At 37.4% G+C, this 14,928-nt stretch overlaps 1 protein-coding gene across 10 annotated transcripts in view; it reads right to left on the bottom strand.

Annotated features, from left to right (window-relative positions):
* ryr1b (ryanodine receptor 1b (skeletal)) overlaps positions 1-14,928 on the bottom strand; it is a 108,106-nt gene that overhangs the window by 15,288 nt on the left and 77,890 nt on the right. For 5 of the 10 annotated variants that reach the window (XM_084123772.1, XM_084123777.1, XM_084123775.1 and 2 more), the window contains 9 exons: positions 12,970-13,069; positions 11,953-12,032; positions 11,724-11,800; positions 10,943-11,016; positions 10,243-10,260; positions 3,143-3,223; positions 2,298-2,386; positions 1,083-1,211; positions 891-995 (listed from right to left, as the gene is read on the bottom strand). In XM_084123772.1, coding sequence (XP_083979898.1) covers positions 891-995; positions 1,083-1,211; positions 2,298-2,386; positions 3,143-3,223; positions 10,243-10,260; positions 10,943-11,016; positions 11,724-11,800; positions 11,953-12,032; positions 12,970-13,069 — 753 coding nt within the window. Of the gene's footprint in view, positions 1-756; positions 808-890; positions 996-1,082; positions 1,212-2,297; positions 2,387-3,142; positions 3,224-10,242; positions 10,261-10,942; positions 11,017-11,723; positions 11,801-11,952; positions 12,033-12,969; positions 13,070-14,928 lie in introns of all 10 variants that reach the window. The other 5 variants (XM_084123774.1, XM_084123776.1, XM_084123770.1 and 2 more) reach the window with 2 other exon arrangements.

Genomic DNA, 14,928 nt, shown 5'->3' with positions numbered 1-14,928 from the left:
TCGTGGATTAGTGGTGATATTGGACTAAACATTTATTTAATATAATGACTATAGAGTGAAATAAAATCCATTTGGTTTTGTAAGGAAACATTTACTCGAATATTACACTTTAAACAGTGATGTAAATCAGCCAATTCAATTTACAGCAATTTACAATTTAGAAAAGCTTCCCATAAAATATATGAGACCAAAGAAATTTAACAACCAAGTTTTAATAACTACAATAAAGTTTCTTCTAAATCTATGATTCATGATTTGAAGAGGCAGAAACTGAATCATGGGGTTAATAACACAGTCAACACCAAATTAGAACATGGTCAGTATATTAAAAATACTATTAAAAAATATATATTTACTATGCATAGTTACAACTAAACATTTGTTCTGAGAAAAAAATGCAAACTCCAAGACAGAGAAAACATTCTTCATTATTCTACTGTGATCATACTTATATAGAGGATATAAGTATGTGCATGAATGACATGCGTTTGAATTCTATTCTGTTGCACAAATTATATGATCAATGCAGATGAAACATTATAAAAATGAAAATTTGGAACATCTGAGAACAACTTTTACTTTCAACTGATTTAACATTTTATACACTTGACCTACACTTGATGTCTTTTACAGCAATGCTTAGTGACAAATACAATGCATTTTTTTCTCCGATTTCCTTTGTGTAAAGTTTGTCAAACTATGTTTTGCTTTTAGATTAGGAAAACTTAAATGGCAAGTTGAAATAAAACAACATACAGATAGAGATTCAGTGTTGTCGGAACCATTCCTGGAAAATTGCGTGGTCTTCTAGATGCAATAAAAGCCATCAACATGGTAAGATTTATCGGTCATGATAGGGGTTTGTGTGCGCTCAACATGTGAGTTCCTACCTGTGCTAGCTTCATCATCATGTGTGCAAACACGTGCAAGAAGCCCACCACGGCATCCCACAATCTGCTGTGAGCCAGAGACTGCTGATTACCAGTGCAAGGGCCCTATGGTGGAGGGAACAACAAACCGTGATGGAGACGGAAATGTGCAATTCTGAAGAGCTTGACTTCACATTGCAGAGACAACAGTACCTGGATATACTCTGTCAGGCTGTTGAAAACCTGTTTGGCAACCGTCATGGCCTTAGAGAAGTTCCTCTTGCCTGGTTCATCAATGATATCCTTCCCTGAGTAATACCAGTAGAAGTCACTGATAGACTCCTGAGACCAAAAAGACAAGAGTGAGGAAGAGGATGAGAAGAGGAGACCACAAAGCGCACTTAAGAGTTGGTATTAGGGATACACCGATACAATTCTGGTATCGGGCCTGATACTGTGCTTGGGTACACATTTTTAAGTATCCAAATACTTCTGGGGCCCTATTTTAACGATCTGAAACGCAAGTATCAAACGCGAAACGCAAGTAACTTTGTGGGCGGATCTCGGGCGCTGTTGCTATTATACCGGCGGATAAATGACTCTTGCGCCCGACGCAAATCTAAAATGGGTTGGTCTGAAGTAGCTTCATTACTCATAGGTGTGGTTTGGGTGTAACGTGAAATAAACCAATCAGAGCGTCATCTCACATTCCCTTTAAGAGCAGGTGCGTTTGTTCCATGGCGGTTTGCTATTATAACGGCGGATTTGCCAGGAGCGGTTCACAGCCGAGGAGACCGACGTTCTCGTCAGGGCCGTAAAACACAGAGAAGTGACATTGGGGATGGAGAAACACACCCAAATTAGCTTCGGTTAAACAGGTGTATAATAATTTTGGTAAATGTGTAAGCTAGATTTATGCCTATTTTTTCACATCTTCATGGAAATCACAATAATTTCCCTCATGTGGAATATTTTTCCTTGTAATTATGTATGGTTTTCAAAAATGCCAACTGCTGCATCTGTGTGTAGATGAGAGAAGCAAAGTGTATGCCCGCTGTGCACACGCTACATTATGGCCAAGCATGAGCCCTTAAAATAGCATCTGAATAATGCGCCACTGACTTTAGACTAGGTTTTTCCTGGTCTGTGGCAGAATTGTTTTCTGAAACTGCAAAATAGCACCAGGGAACGTTTGCGCCGGAACACGCCTCCTCTTTTCGCTGAACCGCCCCCGAGAGCGCAAGTTCATTCCCTAATTTACCGACGTGCGTCTGTCAAAGGAAAAGTCCGCTGTGTGTCGGGTGCAAAATAGGGATGATACATGCGACGGTGTACAAAGTCAATTGCGCTGAGTGCAAGATAGGGCCCCTGGGGTCACTGTACTGTATATAGAGATGAGGAAGATGGGACAGTGAGATGAAGCTGTACCTGCAGTCTGAGAAGATAGTCAACAGTGCAGATGATGATGTTGATCGTGGTTGTGCTGCCTGTCTGTGTGCGCAGATAGTTCTGGAAATCTGAAAAGAGATGGAAGCATGCGGTTCTTTTCAATATTTTACAGTGGGGTCAGTAAAATAAAAATAAAAATACTTTACAAGAAGGTTAATTAGTTAACATTACTTAACTACATTACTTAACATGAACTAATAATGAACAATACTTCTTCAGCATTTATTAATCTTAGTTAATATTAATTTTGACATTTACTAATACGATATTAAAAATCAAAGGTTGTGTTTGTTAACATTAGTTAATGCACCGTGAGCTAACATGAAAAAACAATGAACAGCTGGATTTTTTTAACTAATATTAACAAAGATTAATAAATACTGTAACAAATGCATTGCTCATTGTTAGTTCATGTTAGTTAATACATTAACTAATGTTAACTAATGAACCTTATTGTAAAGTGTTACCATATAATTTATTATTTTATAGGAATTCATGATAGATTTTTTCAGGGTTCTTTAATGAATAGAAAGTTAAAAAATAAATACATTTATTTGAAATCTTTACTGTCACTTTTGATTAATTGAATGTGTCCTTGCTTATTAGAGTGTAACAACAATAACTTGCTAACACCAAAATTTTGAACAATATTGCATAGGAAAGGTCCATCACAAAGAATAAAGCATTAGTGATCAAATGATTTTTTTTTTCTCGATCATTGTTCTTGTTTTTGGAGCATATCTTTTTATTCTTCTCTGCTGTCTTGTGTTGTCCAAACACTACAGTGGTAGAAGTATTCAAAAGCATTTGTGCCGGAAGCTCACCGTTGTTGTGGCCTTCACAGAGAAGCTGCAGGAAGCGGAAGAGGTCGCAAGTGAATTCATCATCCGCCATCACTTTCTCTTCTTAACAGAGACACACACACACACACAAACAGCATGAATGTGGGGAAAGAAATACTGAACAGCACTTTACTGCACTAGACTTCTAAATACAAAGTGAATTATTAGACAAAAAAAAATCAATTATTTTCAAAGATTAAAATGGTTAATGTGTAAAAAACAAAGATTAAAAAATAGCTTGTTTTACTCACCCCAAACTTTTAAAAAGTAGTGTACGTTTATCAAAATGTTGTTTCATAAATATAACAGCATACAGGTTTGACATCATTTTAATTTTTGAAAGAACTGTCCCTTCAGTATTCAGGGTGATTAGGGTGTGTATAATTGCTTGGTCAAAACCCCTTGGAGTCACTTTTTAATGACTGTAAAGTCATTTGATAGACGAGCATTGCTTTCGATGAGAAAACTTTGGCACCACACACAGATGCGATGGGCATTGGAATTTTATCATCATGATGATATTATATATTCTGAGGTGTTATTTTCAATTTAAACAGCTACAATGATATTATTTACATTACACTATTTTGACATTTTTGAGCATGTAACCAAGCCCATACCTACACATTTGTATATTATATAACAGGATATAACAGGAAGAAAATAGTTACAATTTATTCAAAAGGTACAAAAATTTTCCAAGTGTTGCAGACGATGATTTGTGTGATTTGTGAAAAGCGATCACCGTCGAGGATGATTCTGAAACAAAACTCCCAACTTTCACGAGCATCTGATCGACAAATAAACTGTGCCCTCTTCTATATTGTTTATGTTGTGGATATTTCAGCAAAAAGTGTGCTTCACTTTGTATATTCAGTTTAGCAGCATTAGGTTCAACTTTATCATTCAACTAAACTGTGCCATAACGTTCATTATCTGTCTATGCAATAAATGCACTCCTTGAATGAGTGTGTATTTCACCCATGTGACACATTTCAGAGCCAACTAAAATTAGGGTAGCATTTTATTTTACAGTCCTGTTCCCCATGTTCATTCATACTACACACTTATTATAGTATTTACAATAACTGTGTAATAGCCCTGAACCTATCTATAAAACTTTAACTCATGTAGTTACATATATTACACATATTAACCAGTACTTTCCAGTACACTGTAAGTACACATACTGTAAAATAAAGTCAGCCGTGCCCACTGACATGAATGCTTATGAATTTTGACTTTGATTTTTAGCTATTATAGTCTTTCAAGGACAAAAATGTGAACTTTAAAATTATTGGCTTTACATCATCAAATCAGCTGTCACTTTATTTGGTCGCACACTTGGCACAGCCCACGCGATTCTGACGAAAAATGATGCAAAAGTGCTTTAAAAAGTGACACTATGGGGTCCCGACCAAGCGTCAATATGTGACGAGTTGGGAGTGAGAACATGTTTTTTCTGTGAGTTTAATCACTTCATAGCACTTCAGCTCCCATTAGCATGTTAGCAGAACCACAAAGACCTGCTGTGGTACATCGGTTTAGCTGTTTACTGCAGAGCAGACCAGCAAACGTGGAAAGGGGAGGCAGAGACCTGACGTCCACACTGAATCCACAGATTAAAGGATAACACTTATGCTCCCCTTTAGACTTTCTGTTGACTATAAGTAATGTTGCAACTACGGCCCTGTTTACACCTGGTATTAAGGTGTGTTTTGGTTGATCGGATCACAAGTGGACGACACTAAATACAGGTGTAAACGGGGTCTAAAATGTTGAGCTTGTCCACTTCCGACCAATAGGTAGTTGAAAACACGTTTGTCCAGATTGCTTTCGTAGTGTAAACGCTCATGTGGTCGAATGTGTTTGAACAGCCACAAAAGACCGTCTGCTGTCCGCCTACTGAACATTACGGGATGCAAGCTAGGCAAACAGGATTTAAACTTTGTCGGCTGAAGACACAGATTTAGTTTGAAGAAGAAAAATGTACCAAGCACAATGTTCTCTCACCATTCCTGATTTCTAACACACACTCACAGCGTTCGGCTGGCGCAGAAACTAAATTTGCTGCTCTCCGTGTGTTTTTGTCGTCTCCGTGTGCATTCATATGTAAATTACGTGAGCTTATTTCGTCCATTAGATCTAAAGATCTGAAAAAGCCCAAACATTTACACACCCATAGACCCTCGCCTCGAAGAAATCAGGACAGAAGTGATTGTAAGTGGACAAAAGAGACAGATTAAAACACCAGATGTAAAAGGGTTTGTGTCTCCCTCGTCTACTTGTGATCCGATTGACCAAAACGCATCGCAACACCAGCTGTAAACACGGCCTACATGTCAACTAACTCTCACTAAACTATTAGTAACTGTCTGCTTAAAGGGATACTTCACCGATTAGCATTAAGCTTTGTATCAGTAGAAACCCGGTAGTATTTTGGAGTGACCGTGCTTCCCTCCCTCATGTCCCCCTGAGACGAGAGATTTCTGTATTGCGTGTCTGGAAAAAAACCTCAGATGACGCAAAAATCGTCATTTAGCATCAGAGGCTTTTTTGTCCAGAGGCGAGAGACTACAGCCAGTAGGAGGAGCTCGTTCTGCATGTCTTCAACCCGCCCATAGGGGGATCTCATGATAAAACGCCGTCTTTTCAGTTTCGAGTCGACTAGTAGCCTAGTTGTATCATTTCTTCCGATACTGCCCTCTGTAACCGGTAGGCGTGGCTTGTCCTCGTAGGGCAGCGAAGCAAGTGCATTCTGGGAGTTGTTGTCTTTCATCCACATGAGCCAAAAATACATTTTCTGGCTTTTCTCAGACTAGAAAGCACCAACTTCTAAAATAATTTCACATTTCTACTACATAAATGACCCAATTTAAATACACATTCAACTTTCCTGCGGTGAAATATCCCTTTAATTTCTGCTAACACTTTATTTTGATGCTCCCCAACAGAGATTCTACTGACTATCAGTAACTTTGCAAGTACTTATTATACTAACCCTACCAGTATACTAATGCTTTACTCATACTCTAATTAGGGTTAGTTGACATGTAGGTGCAAAGTTACTTATAGTCAACAGCATATTTAAAGGAGACCATTAAAATAAAGAGTAACTGATTAAAGCCCTCCCCTCTCCCAGAATGACAGCACTAGTAGACATACACACACACATACAAACACACACACACAGAGATCACACATTGATGGTACAACTTCTTTGAAGGGACAAACATTAATACACTGACTGAATGAAAAACATCAACATGTACAGAAATATTCAGGGAACACACACATGGAACATGGATAACTAACACAACTGACATTGAAATGAATCGCTACACTGTGAAATCTTCACAGAGGACATAAATGGAGAAGAGTTTTCTTAACAAAAAACAGCACACAGACACACGATCATGCAAAACAGATCTACTGCACTCCTAGACACATGGAAGAGGAGGGGAGACATGAGCCAGAGGAAGTTGGGGCCTTGGTGGATTATGGGTAATGTGCTATGAAGTATCTGTAATGGAATAAGATGCTATTCGACAAGAGGAAGGCTAAGAAAGAAAGAAACATGAAAAATATCATTGTGAGGAGAAAAAAAATGGTAAAATCTTATATAAATGAAGCTACTTTTCAGAATAAAATAAATACAAAGATATTAATGAATGTGAAGTAAAACATAGAATACATATCACACAAGTTTAGAGCACAATATATCAGTCCGATAGTGAGTATCTGGAAATGAGGTTAGATAAAAAAACAAGAAAAATACAGAGACAGTGCACTGCTATGGCATTAAAACACATTATAAATAATTACTGCATCCAAAGATCTCATTTATATACATACAATCATTTAATTAATTTATAATGACTTAATTATAAGGCTGCATGCACGATATATCGTTTTAGCATCAATATAGCGATGTGCGATGTCAAGTATAGGGATCGTGGTTGATTCATGATCCGAACGGGCCAGCTTCCCCTCGGTTCGGAAAGCATGTGATTCGCGTATTAACTGCAAAGTTTAACAATCATAGAGTGAAAGTTTATCATTTACATGTGTTTTTTAAGTCCTGTCAGCTTAAACATTAAGTGCAAGAAGACTGGAACTCACACACCAGGTTGTGTTCAGGCCTCTTTTTCTTCTTTTTGAGCTTGAATGGACACATGCACACAAAAATGAAGTCGAAATTCCTGTCTCGTGAGTATCCTCGTAAACACAGGCGCTTATGTCAGTGTTGTAAACAATTGAGAAAGAAAACGTATGCGTATCATTATATTGGATCCGTGCATTCGTCTTAAAGTGACAGCAGCCTAATATGTCAAAGTTAATCAAACAACAAAAAAGAAAGCAAAAATAACATTTGTAGCTTTAACAAAGATAAATTGTATTAATTAACTAATTACTTATATTTAATTCATACAGTGAAGACTATGCAGTGTTTAGTTATTAAATTTCTGTAGATTTACCTGAAAAACAAAGTTTGTTCTATTGCATTTATTAGGACCCTCTTGGAATTGCTCCGTTTGTAATTTGTTTATTATTTTCTATGCAGATTCACTCTGCAAAAAAATCACTACAATCATCCTAGAATGATTGATTCTCTACAAACAGAGCTATTCAAGTCATCTTGTGAAATTGCTTTTATATCGCAAAACATATCACAATAAATATCACAATGTCAGTTTTTTTTTTCAATGTCGTGCAGCCCTACTTAACTAATAAAAATATTATTGTTTTGTCACAGACATCATAAATTGCATTTTGGCCATCTAGTTTTAGGATGCACTGGGAAGTAGGATATAAGCATTATGACAAAATAAAGCATGAATGAATGTTTAATTAGTAAGTTGTTAATGTAAGCTTTCAGTTACTGCGTAAAAGAGCTGTATGTAGAATTCAGAAACCCTTGTTATTAGTGACACCGGTGGCCGTTGAGTGAACTGCAGACAGCAACTTACTGCTCGAACTCGTGCACACGTAACGTACAAGAGACTGAGCGTGATTCAATACCTCGATTTACTCACGGCAAAGTTCTTTTTCGTTTTTTGTTTAGAAGTAAAAAGACGTTGGAAATACCTTTGCAGCGATATACTGTTAACGAACATCCGGACGCCGTCCACTCGACGTTTAGATGAATATGTGAATATGTGCTATAGACTATATAGATCTGGCAATGTGACACTATAGTTTGAATGAATCCCTTTTCTTTGCATGACACATTGCCATTAAAGCACAGAATGGCTCTTTCAGCATTATCCTGAACATTAAAGGTGGTATCAGCGATTTCAGGCCCAAACATAAATGTTCACATTCATCTAATCTTACCTAACGATCCGCTAGCTGCCCGCCCCATAAGCATGCCGTCAAAAAAACGCGTCTCTGTAGGCAGCCTAGGCTCTGAGATCTGCACACAAAAACAGTTGTTTTCACCCGGTTTAGCCAAACACTCAAAACCAAAATAAATAGTGTTCCAACCAATCACCGACAGGGGCGGGTGTTGCAAGGTTTTTGTGTGCAGCCGTCATAGGCAACCGTGCACGAGCGCAAAACCTCACAACACCCTCCCCTGTCTGTGATTGGTTGGAACACTATTTATTTTGGTTTTGAGTGTTTGGCTAAACCGGGTGAAAACAACTGTTTTTGTGTGCAGATCTCAGAGCCTAGGCTGCCTACAGAGACGCGTTTTTTTGACGGCATGCTTATGGGGCGGGCAGCTAGCGGATCGTTAGGTAAGATTAGATGAATGTGAACATTTATGTTTGGGCCTGAAATCGCTGATACCACCTTTAAGAATTAATTTCATGTGTCACTGAACGGAAGAGAGGCTCTCGAGAGCGAGTAAAACGCTTTTGATTTTCCCGGCAAAAACGATCCGAATCCTTCACATAAAAATCAGTCTACATGCTTTCATGGACCACATAGGAAGTCAGGGATGGTCTCGTTTTTTTAAGTTTTGTTAAAGCTGTTCACACATTGCCAATAAAAAAAAACGTGATTAATGCATGAAAATTCTTACATATAGCCCCTTTAAACCTTTAAGATGTTCACCTTGAAATGCTCTCCATTTCATAACTAGATTCCTCCATTGGGTATTAGAGTGTTGCTAAGCGGTTTCTCTGATGGCTGGATTCACAAAAACTCGTAAAGATATTTTGTAAAAATATTCCTAAGTGAAATTCTCGAAAAATTCTTTAGAAGTTCTCAGATATGTTCATTGAGAAGAGCACACCTCTTCTCAAAAGAAACAGGATCTGAGGTATTAATTTCAAATATCGTGTCTAAAATCAATAGCAACCAACACTAAAATGGAGAGCAAATCTGGGCAAATGCCATAAAAGTTAAATGGAAGAAGGGTTTTGTTGATGTTATTGATGACCATTAATGAAAGTTAGTAAAACTGCTCTACAAACTAGAAGCTAGATCATTTCTAAGGTGTACTACAGTGTGCCATGTCAGACGCTTGTGTCCTTCTAACATGGCAGCTCATTATTTGAGGGAATGGTTCAAATAATGCTAGATGGCTCATTTCAGTGGATCAAAGACTTGGGGGAGTTTCCTGACTCTGCAAATCATTTCATGTTTTTGGTGACGGTGGTCACCACAGTTATCTGTGATCTCCTCAGAGAAAACTGATCAGAAAAGAAAGGACAAACGTCACTTTCTTTGCTCTCAATCAGTCAATAAATGTTGGGAGTTACAGTAGATCTGTGATAGAGCGCTCAAGGGCAAAGCGCAAAGAAACTTTACAGCCATTGCTCACATAACGGGACAAACTCTATCAAGAAAACCAGAATTCAATAAGAGTATCATAAGAACTGCATAATTAAGTTTCGTAATGTGGAATATTGTTTTTAAAGGACTATAAAGGATTTGGCTGCCCCAAAACCATTGCAATGACTGAAAAGTTATCTTTTAAGTTCCCTTGAGCACGAAATGAAATGCAGGTAAACTACACGCCAACGAAAGGAGGTTTTCACAATGTAAGAGCTGGAAAAAGGAGGAGGACAGCAGGAGATGGGACAGAAGGAAAGAGAGAGTGACGATAAATATATAGAGGCAAGATTATTTACCACGTTCTAGCTTGAGGTCTGAAAAAAAAGGAGGAGGAAAGAAGGAGAGGAGAGGCATATATAAGGAGGTGGGGATGGAGTGATGTTGGTGGAGAGAAAGAGAGAGAGGCAGTGAGTTGGACACTGTAGGATTGTAGGTTTCCGGCATGGGAAATAAAACAGACTAACATGAACGATACACTTTGACGGTTCTGTAAGAAACAAAGATAATGCACATTAAACACTCTTACACGAACACAGTGGAAACATCTCCTGTGGGACACAAAACTGTTATGCATTCAGTGCAAAATAAGATATATTTACTTCAGAAGCAAAACTGAAATAATAACGCTTGTTTTCAAGCATTATATATAATGAAGTTTATTTTTCTTACACCAACGATATATATATATATATATATTTTTTTTTTAAAGCATAAACCTGTTAATTTTATGCTTAAAATAACAACATTGCAATGGGGTAAGGAAAGTAAACTTATATATATATATATGTATATATATTCAGAAAACAAGTCTTATTATCTCATTCAATTTTTCTTTCTATTTTACTAGAAATAAGACTGATTAAGAAATATATATTTTTTGCTGTGTGGCCAAATGATAAACCAACAATCTTTACAATCATTTTGAAAATATTTTACTGCATATTATGATGCAAATGGGACGTGAATGCGTTTTCTGGTGTGTGAATGGTGACTCACTTGAGCCTTCCTCTGACACCATCCCAAGACCCTCAGCCTTATTCTGCCTCTCAAACGCATTCAGGTCCAGAACACTGTACACAAACAAAACACCATATTTATGTCATATTGTTGATCTGCCATATAGGCAGCACTGTAGAAGACACTCTTTGTTGCAAATATTGATATAGTTCAACATAATTGTCAAAGAAATAATATATATTATAAAATGAACGTGTAACGCATGCGATACATTTTTTCAGTTTAACGCGTTAAAAATATCTAATGCAACTAACGCAGCATCCGTTTATTTCTGTCATCCTTTAGCTAGTGTTACATTATATGATCACGCTTTTAATTAATTAGGATTTAATGACTTAAATCCGCGTCATGTGCGTCAGATCTTAGTGACAGCGGCCTAATAAACCTGCTGATGTCTGTCATTAATGTTAATCAAAGAACAAAAGACAAAAAGAAAATAACTATACTTTTGACTAAATAACTTTTGTAGCTTTAATAAGGATTAATCTTTATGTAATTAATAATTTATGCAGTGAAGTGTGCGTTTTATAACTTTATTCAATTTCTATATATTTCCTACCTGTTCAAATATACTGTCTTTATGTTGTTTCTACATTAATTTAGAGATGAGAACTGAGAAATTATTACAATATAAAAATGTGATTAATGTTAGGTGTGATTAAATGTGATTAATTACAGAAAAAAAAATTATAGATTGACAACACTAATATATATCTTTCTCAAGTTAACAATAAAATAAAAGAAAGTGATGGTCATGTACCTGCAGGTTTGCATGAGAGCCTGCAAGCTCAGGAAGAAGCCGACATCTTTCTTGTCCTTCAGATAGTCCAACATCCTCTGTCACAGACATCAATACAGTCTTTGATTTAAACTATCTGTCCATGCAATATTTGTGAGAACAACCAGGTCTTACGTGTAGCCTGGCAACATGTTTCTGGCATTAAACAGGAACATTATATGTAGCGATAGAGAGAGTGCTATAAGCTGACCTGTTGAACCGCACAGTTGCCACCGTTGAGGATGGAAATGCCAAGTTTGAGAGTAGAGGACACCATGACTCCTGTCTCACCTGAGACGACACATTTCCAGAGACAATTATATTTGACCAAACTTAGGCAAACTGGTAAAGATATCAGCTAGAATCATTTACACTAGTACTGTTCAAAAGTATTTGTAATCTTTTTGAAAGAAGCCTCTTATGCTCACCAAGGCTGCATTTACTCGATTAAAAATACAGAACAAACTTTAAAATAACTGTTTTCTATTTCAATTTATTCCTGTGATGCAAAGCTGAATTTTCAGCATCATTACTCCAGTCTTCAGTGTCACATGATCCTTCAGAAATCATTCTAATATGATGATTTGATGCTCAAGAAACATTTCATATTGACATACTATATATTTACCCTGGAAATCCAGAGTTCTCGCGAGAGCACAAGTTGAATTTTCTCAGCGAGTTACTCTAGCGTCGAGTAATGATGCTCATTAAATATGCCCTTGTATCCGAGCTGCACCAATCACATCGGGTTATCTGATATAGGCGGGCCAGAGGCGAGATGACGACAGCGCTGTGACGTCGAAGTCATTAGTAAACATTGCAAGATGGCTATGGATGAACACCAGTTGTTTGAAACGGCTTTGGCCGCTACAATGAACGAGTTAGACTTGGCTTTTTATCTAAAAGAGGAACAGAAGACGCCGCTCGAATCGTTCCTTTGCAAGAAGGGCGTTTTTGCTGTTTTGCCGACCGGATACGGCAAGAGTCTAATCTACCAGTTAACTCTGCTGGTAGCTAAGCGTATGGGGCTTGTTGTGATTGGTCGTAGTGTTATCCAATTGCGTGCAGTGAGATTTTCAAATGCATGCTTGGTGCCGCCCCTCGAGCTGGCCGAGTTTCATTAGTCGATGCCAGACCATTAATCATTCAGATTTGGGTCTGGATTTCCAGGCTACTATATTAACATTAATTTACTAATGTATATACTATTTTTTGATTGTGTGTTCACCTTTGCAGGCACTGATCATCTGCAGCACCATCTCCGCCGCTCCACGGTCATGTAGACGGGACTGCTGGTACAGAAGCCTCTGCTTTTCCATCTCCTTCTCCTGTTAGACAGAAATAAAGTCCAGTCAGAATGATGCCAGGCTCTAAACACCCCTGCCCCACAATCATCCAACACACACACGCACTCATACGTAAAGCACTATACACTATAAATGAGAAGAAGGAGTAAAGATGTTGTTTAAAAGAGCTATTTTGAGTTTGGTTTCTCGCTGAATGTCTTACAATTATGAATGAAAAAAGTAGTGTGCTTACTGTTGTTTATATAAGTTTTTACTTCTTAATCAGCACTTATGCTTGTTTTTCTTCATTCATCTACACACACACACACATCTTACACACACCCCCTTTACATCCAAAACACAAGTGCTATTAGTAATGTGTCCGTTATTTGAGCCATTCACGTTTGCTGACTGGCACAAACGTTTAGACTACAGCAAGCAGACCTGCTCTCCCTGAACAGTGAGACACATCTGTGTGGTTACACTGACTCTTCCCTCTGTTTTAACCACATTTCTCACAAACCCTCACACCACGACTGCTGTCTCAGCTCACGGCAGCCGGGTACGACATACGAGAGGCATTATCAATTTATTACTAAAAGTAAGTGAAAAATGTATAATCATATGAAAAATATACTTTCGGGACCATTTGGGGATTTCAATGTCTCAATTATTTGATATAAAATATAGAAAAACGGTAATGCTGTGAAATAGTATTATAACATTAAATAACTGTTTCTTTACCAGTCATTATTCCAGTCTGTTAATGTCCAAAACAGTTGTGCTGCTTAAAATTTTTGAGGAAACTGTGATAAAAATTTTTCAAGATTCTTTGATGAATAGAACGTCTCTTTTGATCAAGTAAATGAAAAAAATCTTGCTGACCCTAAAACTTTTGAATGATAGTAAAAATACAACATGATATAATCGTCCCAGTGCATACCTGAGCTCTAAAAAATAAAAGCATACGAGTATACTGCAGTATTGGCTACTTTTTAGAAGTTCCTGTATTGCGATTTCTTGTCTGAGGTCGTTATTAATTGTCAATGTCTTAGGGTATACTATTTAGGATATTGGATTAATGTAGCATATTGTTACGGCAACAGCATATTCACAATAATAATATATCTTACAATAAACTGAAGAAATTGTTCTCTGTAGTGCTGAACATTTATCGAAGTTAGCCATTTGAAATTTGGTGGTGATGATACCCTGTTGACAAAAAGGATTATACAAGTACATACAATGCATGAAGCGCGCTTATTTTAAGCTGAACCCACCCCTAAAAGCACCCAAGCGTCCCGCCGCCAAACCCCAACCCCAGCAAGAAGCCCCACCCACTCCCACCCCTCGCCCTGAGAGCCAGGCCATGTCCTATAACATGTGTGACTTAATAGTCTATTGGAAATCTTTGTAATGAATCACATTTTTTCCTGTGTTTTTTTTATTTTATGGAAAATGTCAAGTGTGTTCTTTCCGTAATGTGAAGTTCTGAATGTGTTTGTGTGTGTCTGTGCAGGCTTTTACTGTAGTCTTTGGTGAGTACAGAAAAAAAAGACACCAATTTGAAACAAAGACATGGAGACACTTTTGGAGACACAAAAAGTAATCACATTACAGGCCTGATTTAAATCCAGAAAATTCTATCAGCCTTCATAAAACCTTCTTCACCACTCACATATTCTGTAAGATGTCAGAAATCTGGCATCATTTAACTTTGCTTTGTTTTATTGAGCTCTCTTCCAAAACCTACCGAGCTTAGATGGACAACAACCTTCTAAGGAAGCATTCTCATATGGGACTCACTTGAAACATTCTTCACAGGTAGCAACTCATATAACCGTTATGCAGCATTCATGCCATGTCGTAATTACCATAATTACTAGATGATGAGTCATTAA

The sequence above is a fragment of the Abramis brama genome, assembly GCF_963993115.1.
Source record: "Abramis brama genome assembly, chromosome: 9".
Taxonomy (NCBI): Eukaryota; Metazoa; Chordata; class Actinopteri; order Cypriniformes; family Leuciscidae; genus Abramis; species Abramis brama.
The sequence above is the reverse complement of the archived record's forward strand: the minus strand, read 5'-3'. Positions and strand labels throughout refer to the sequence as shown.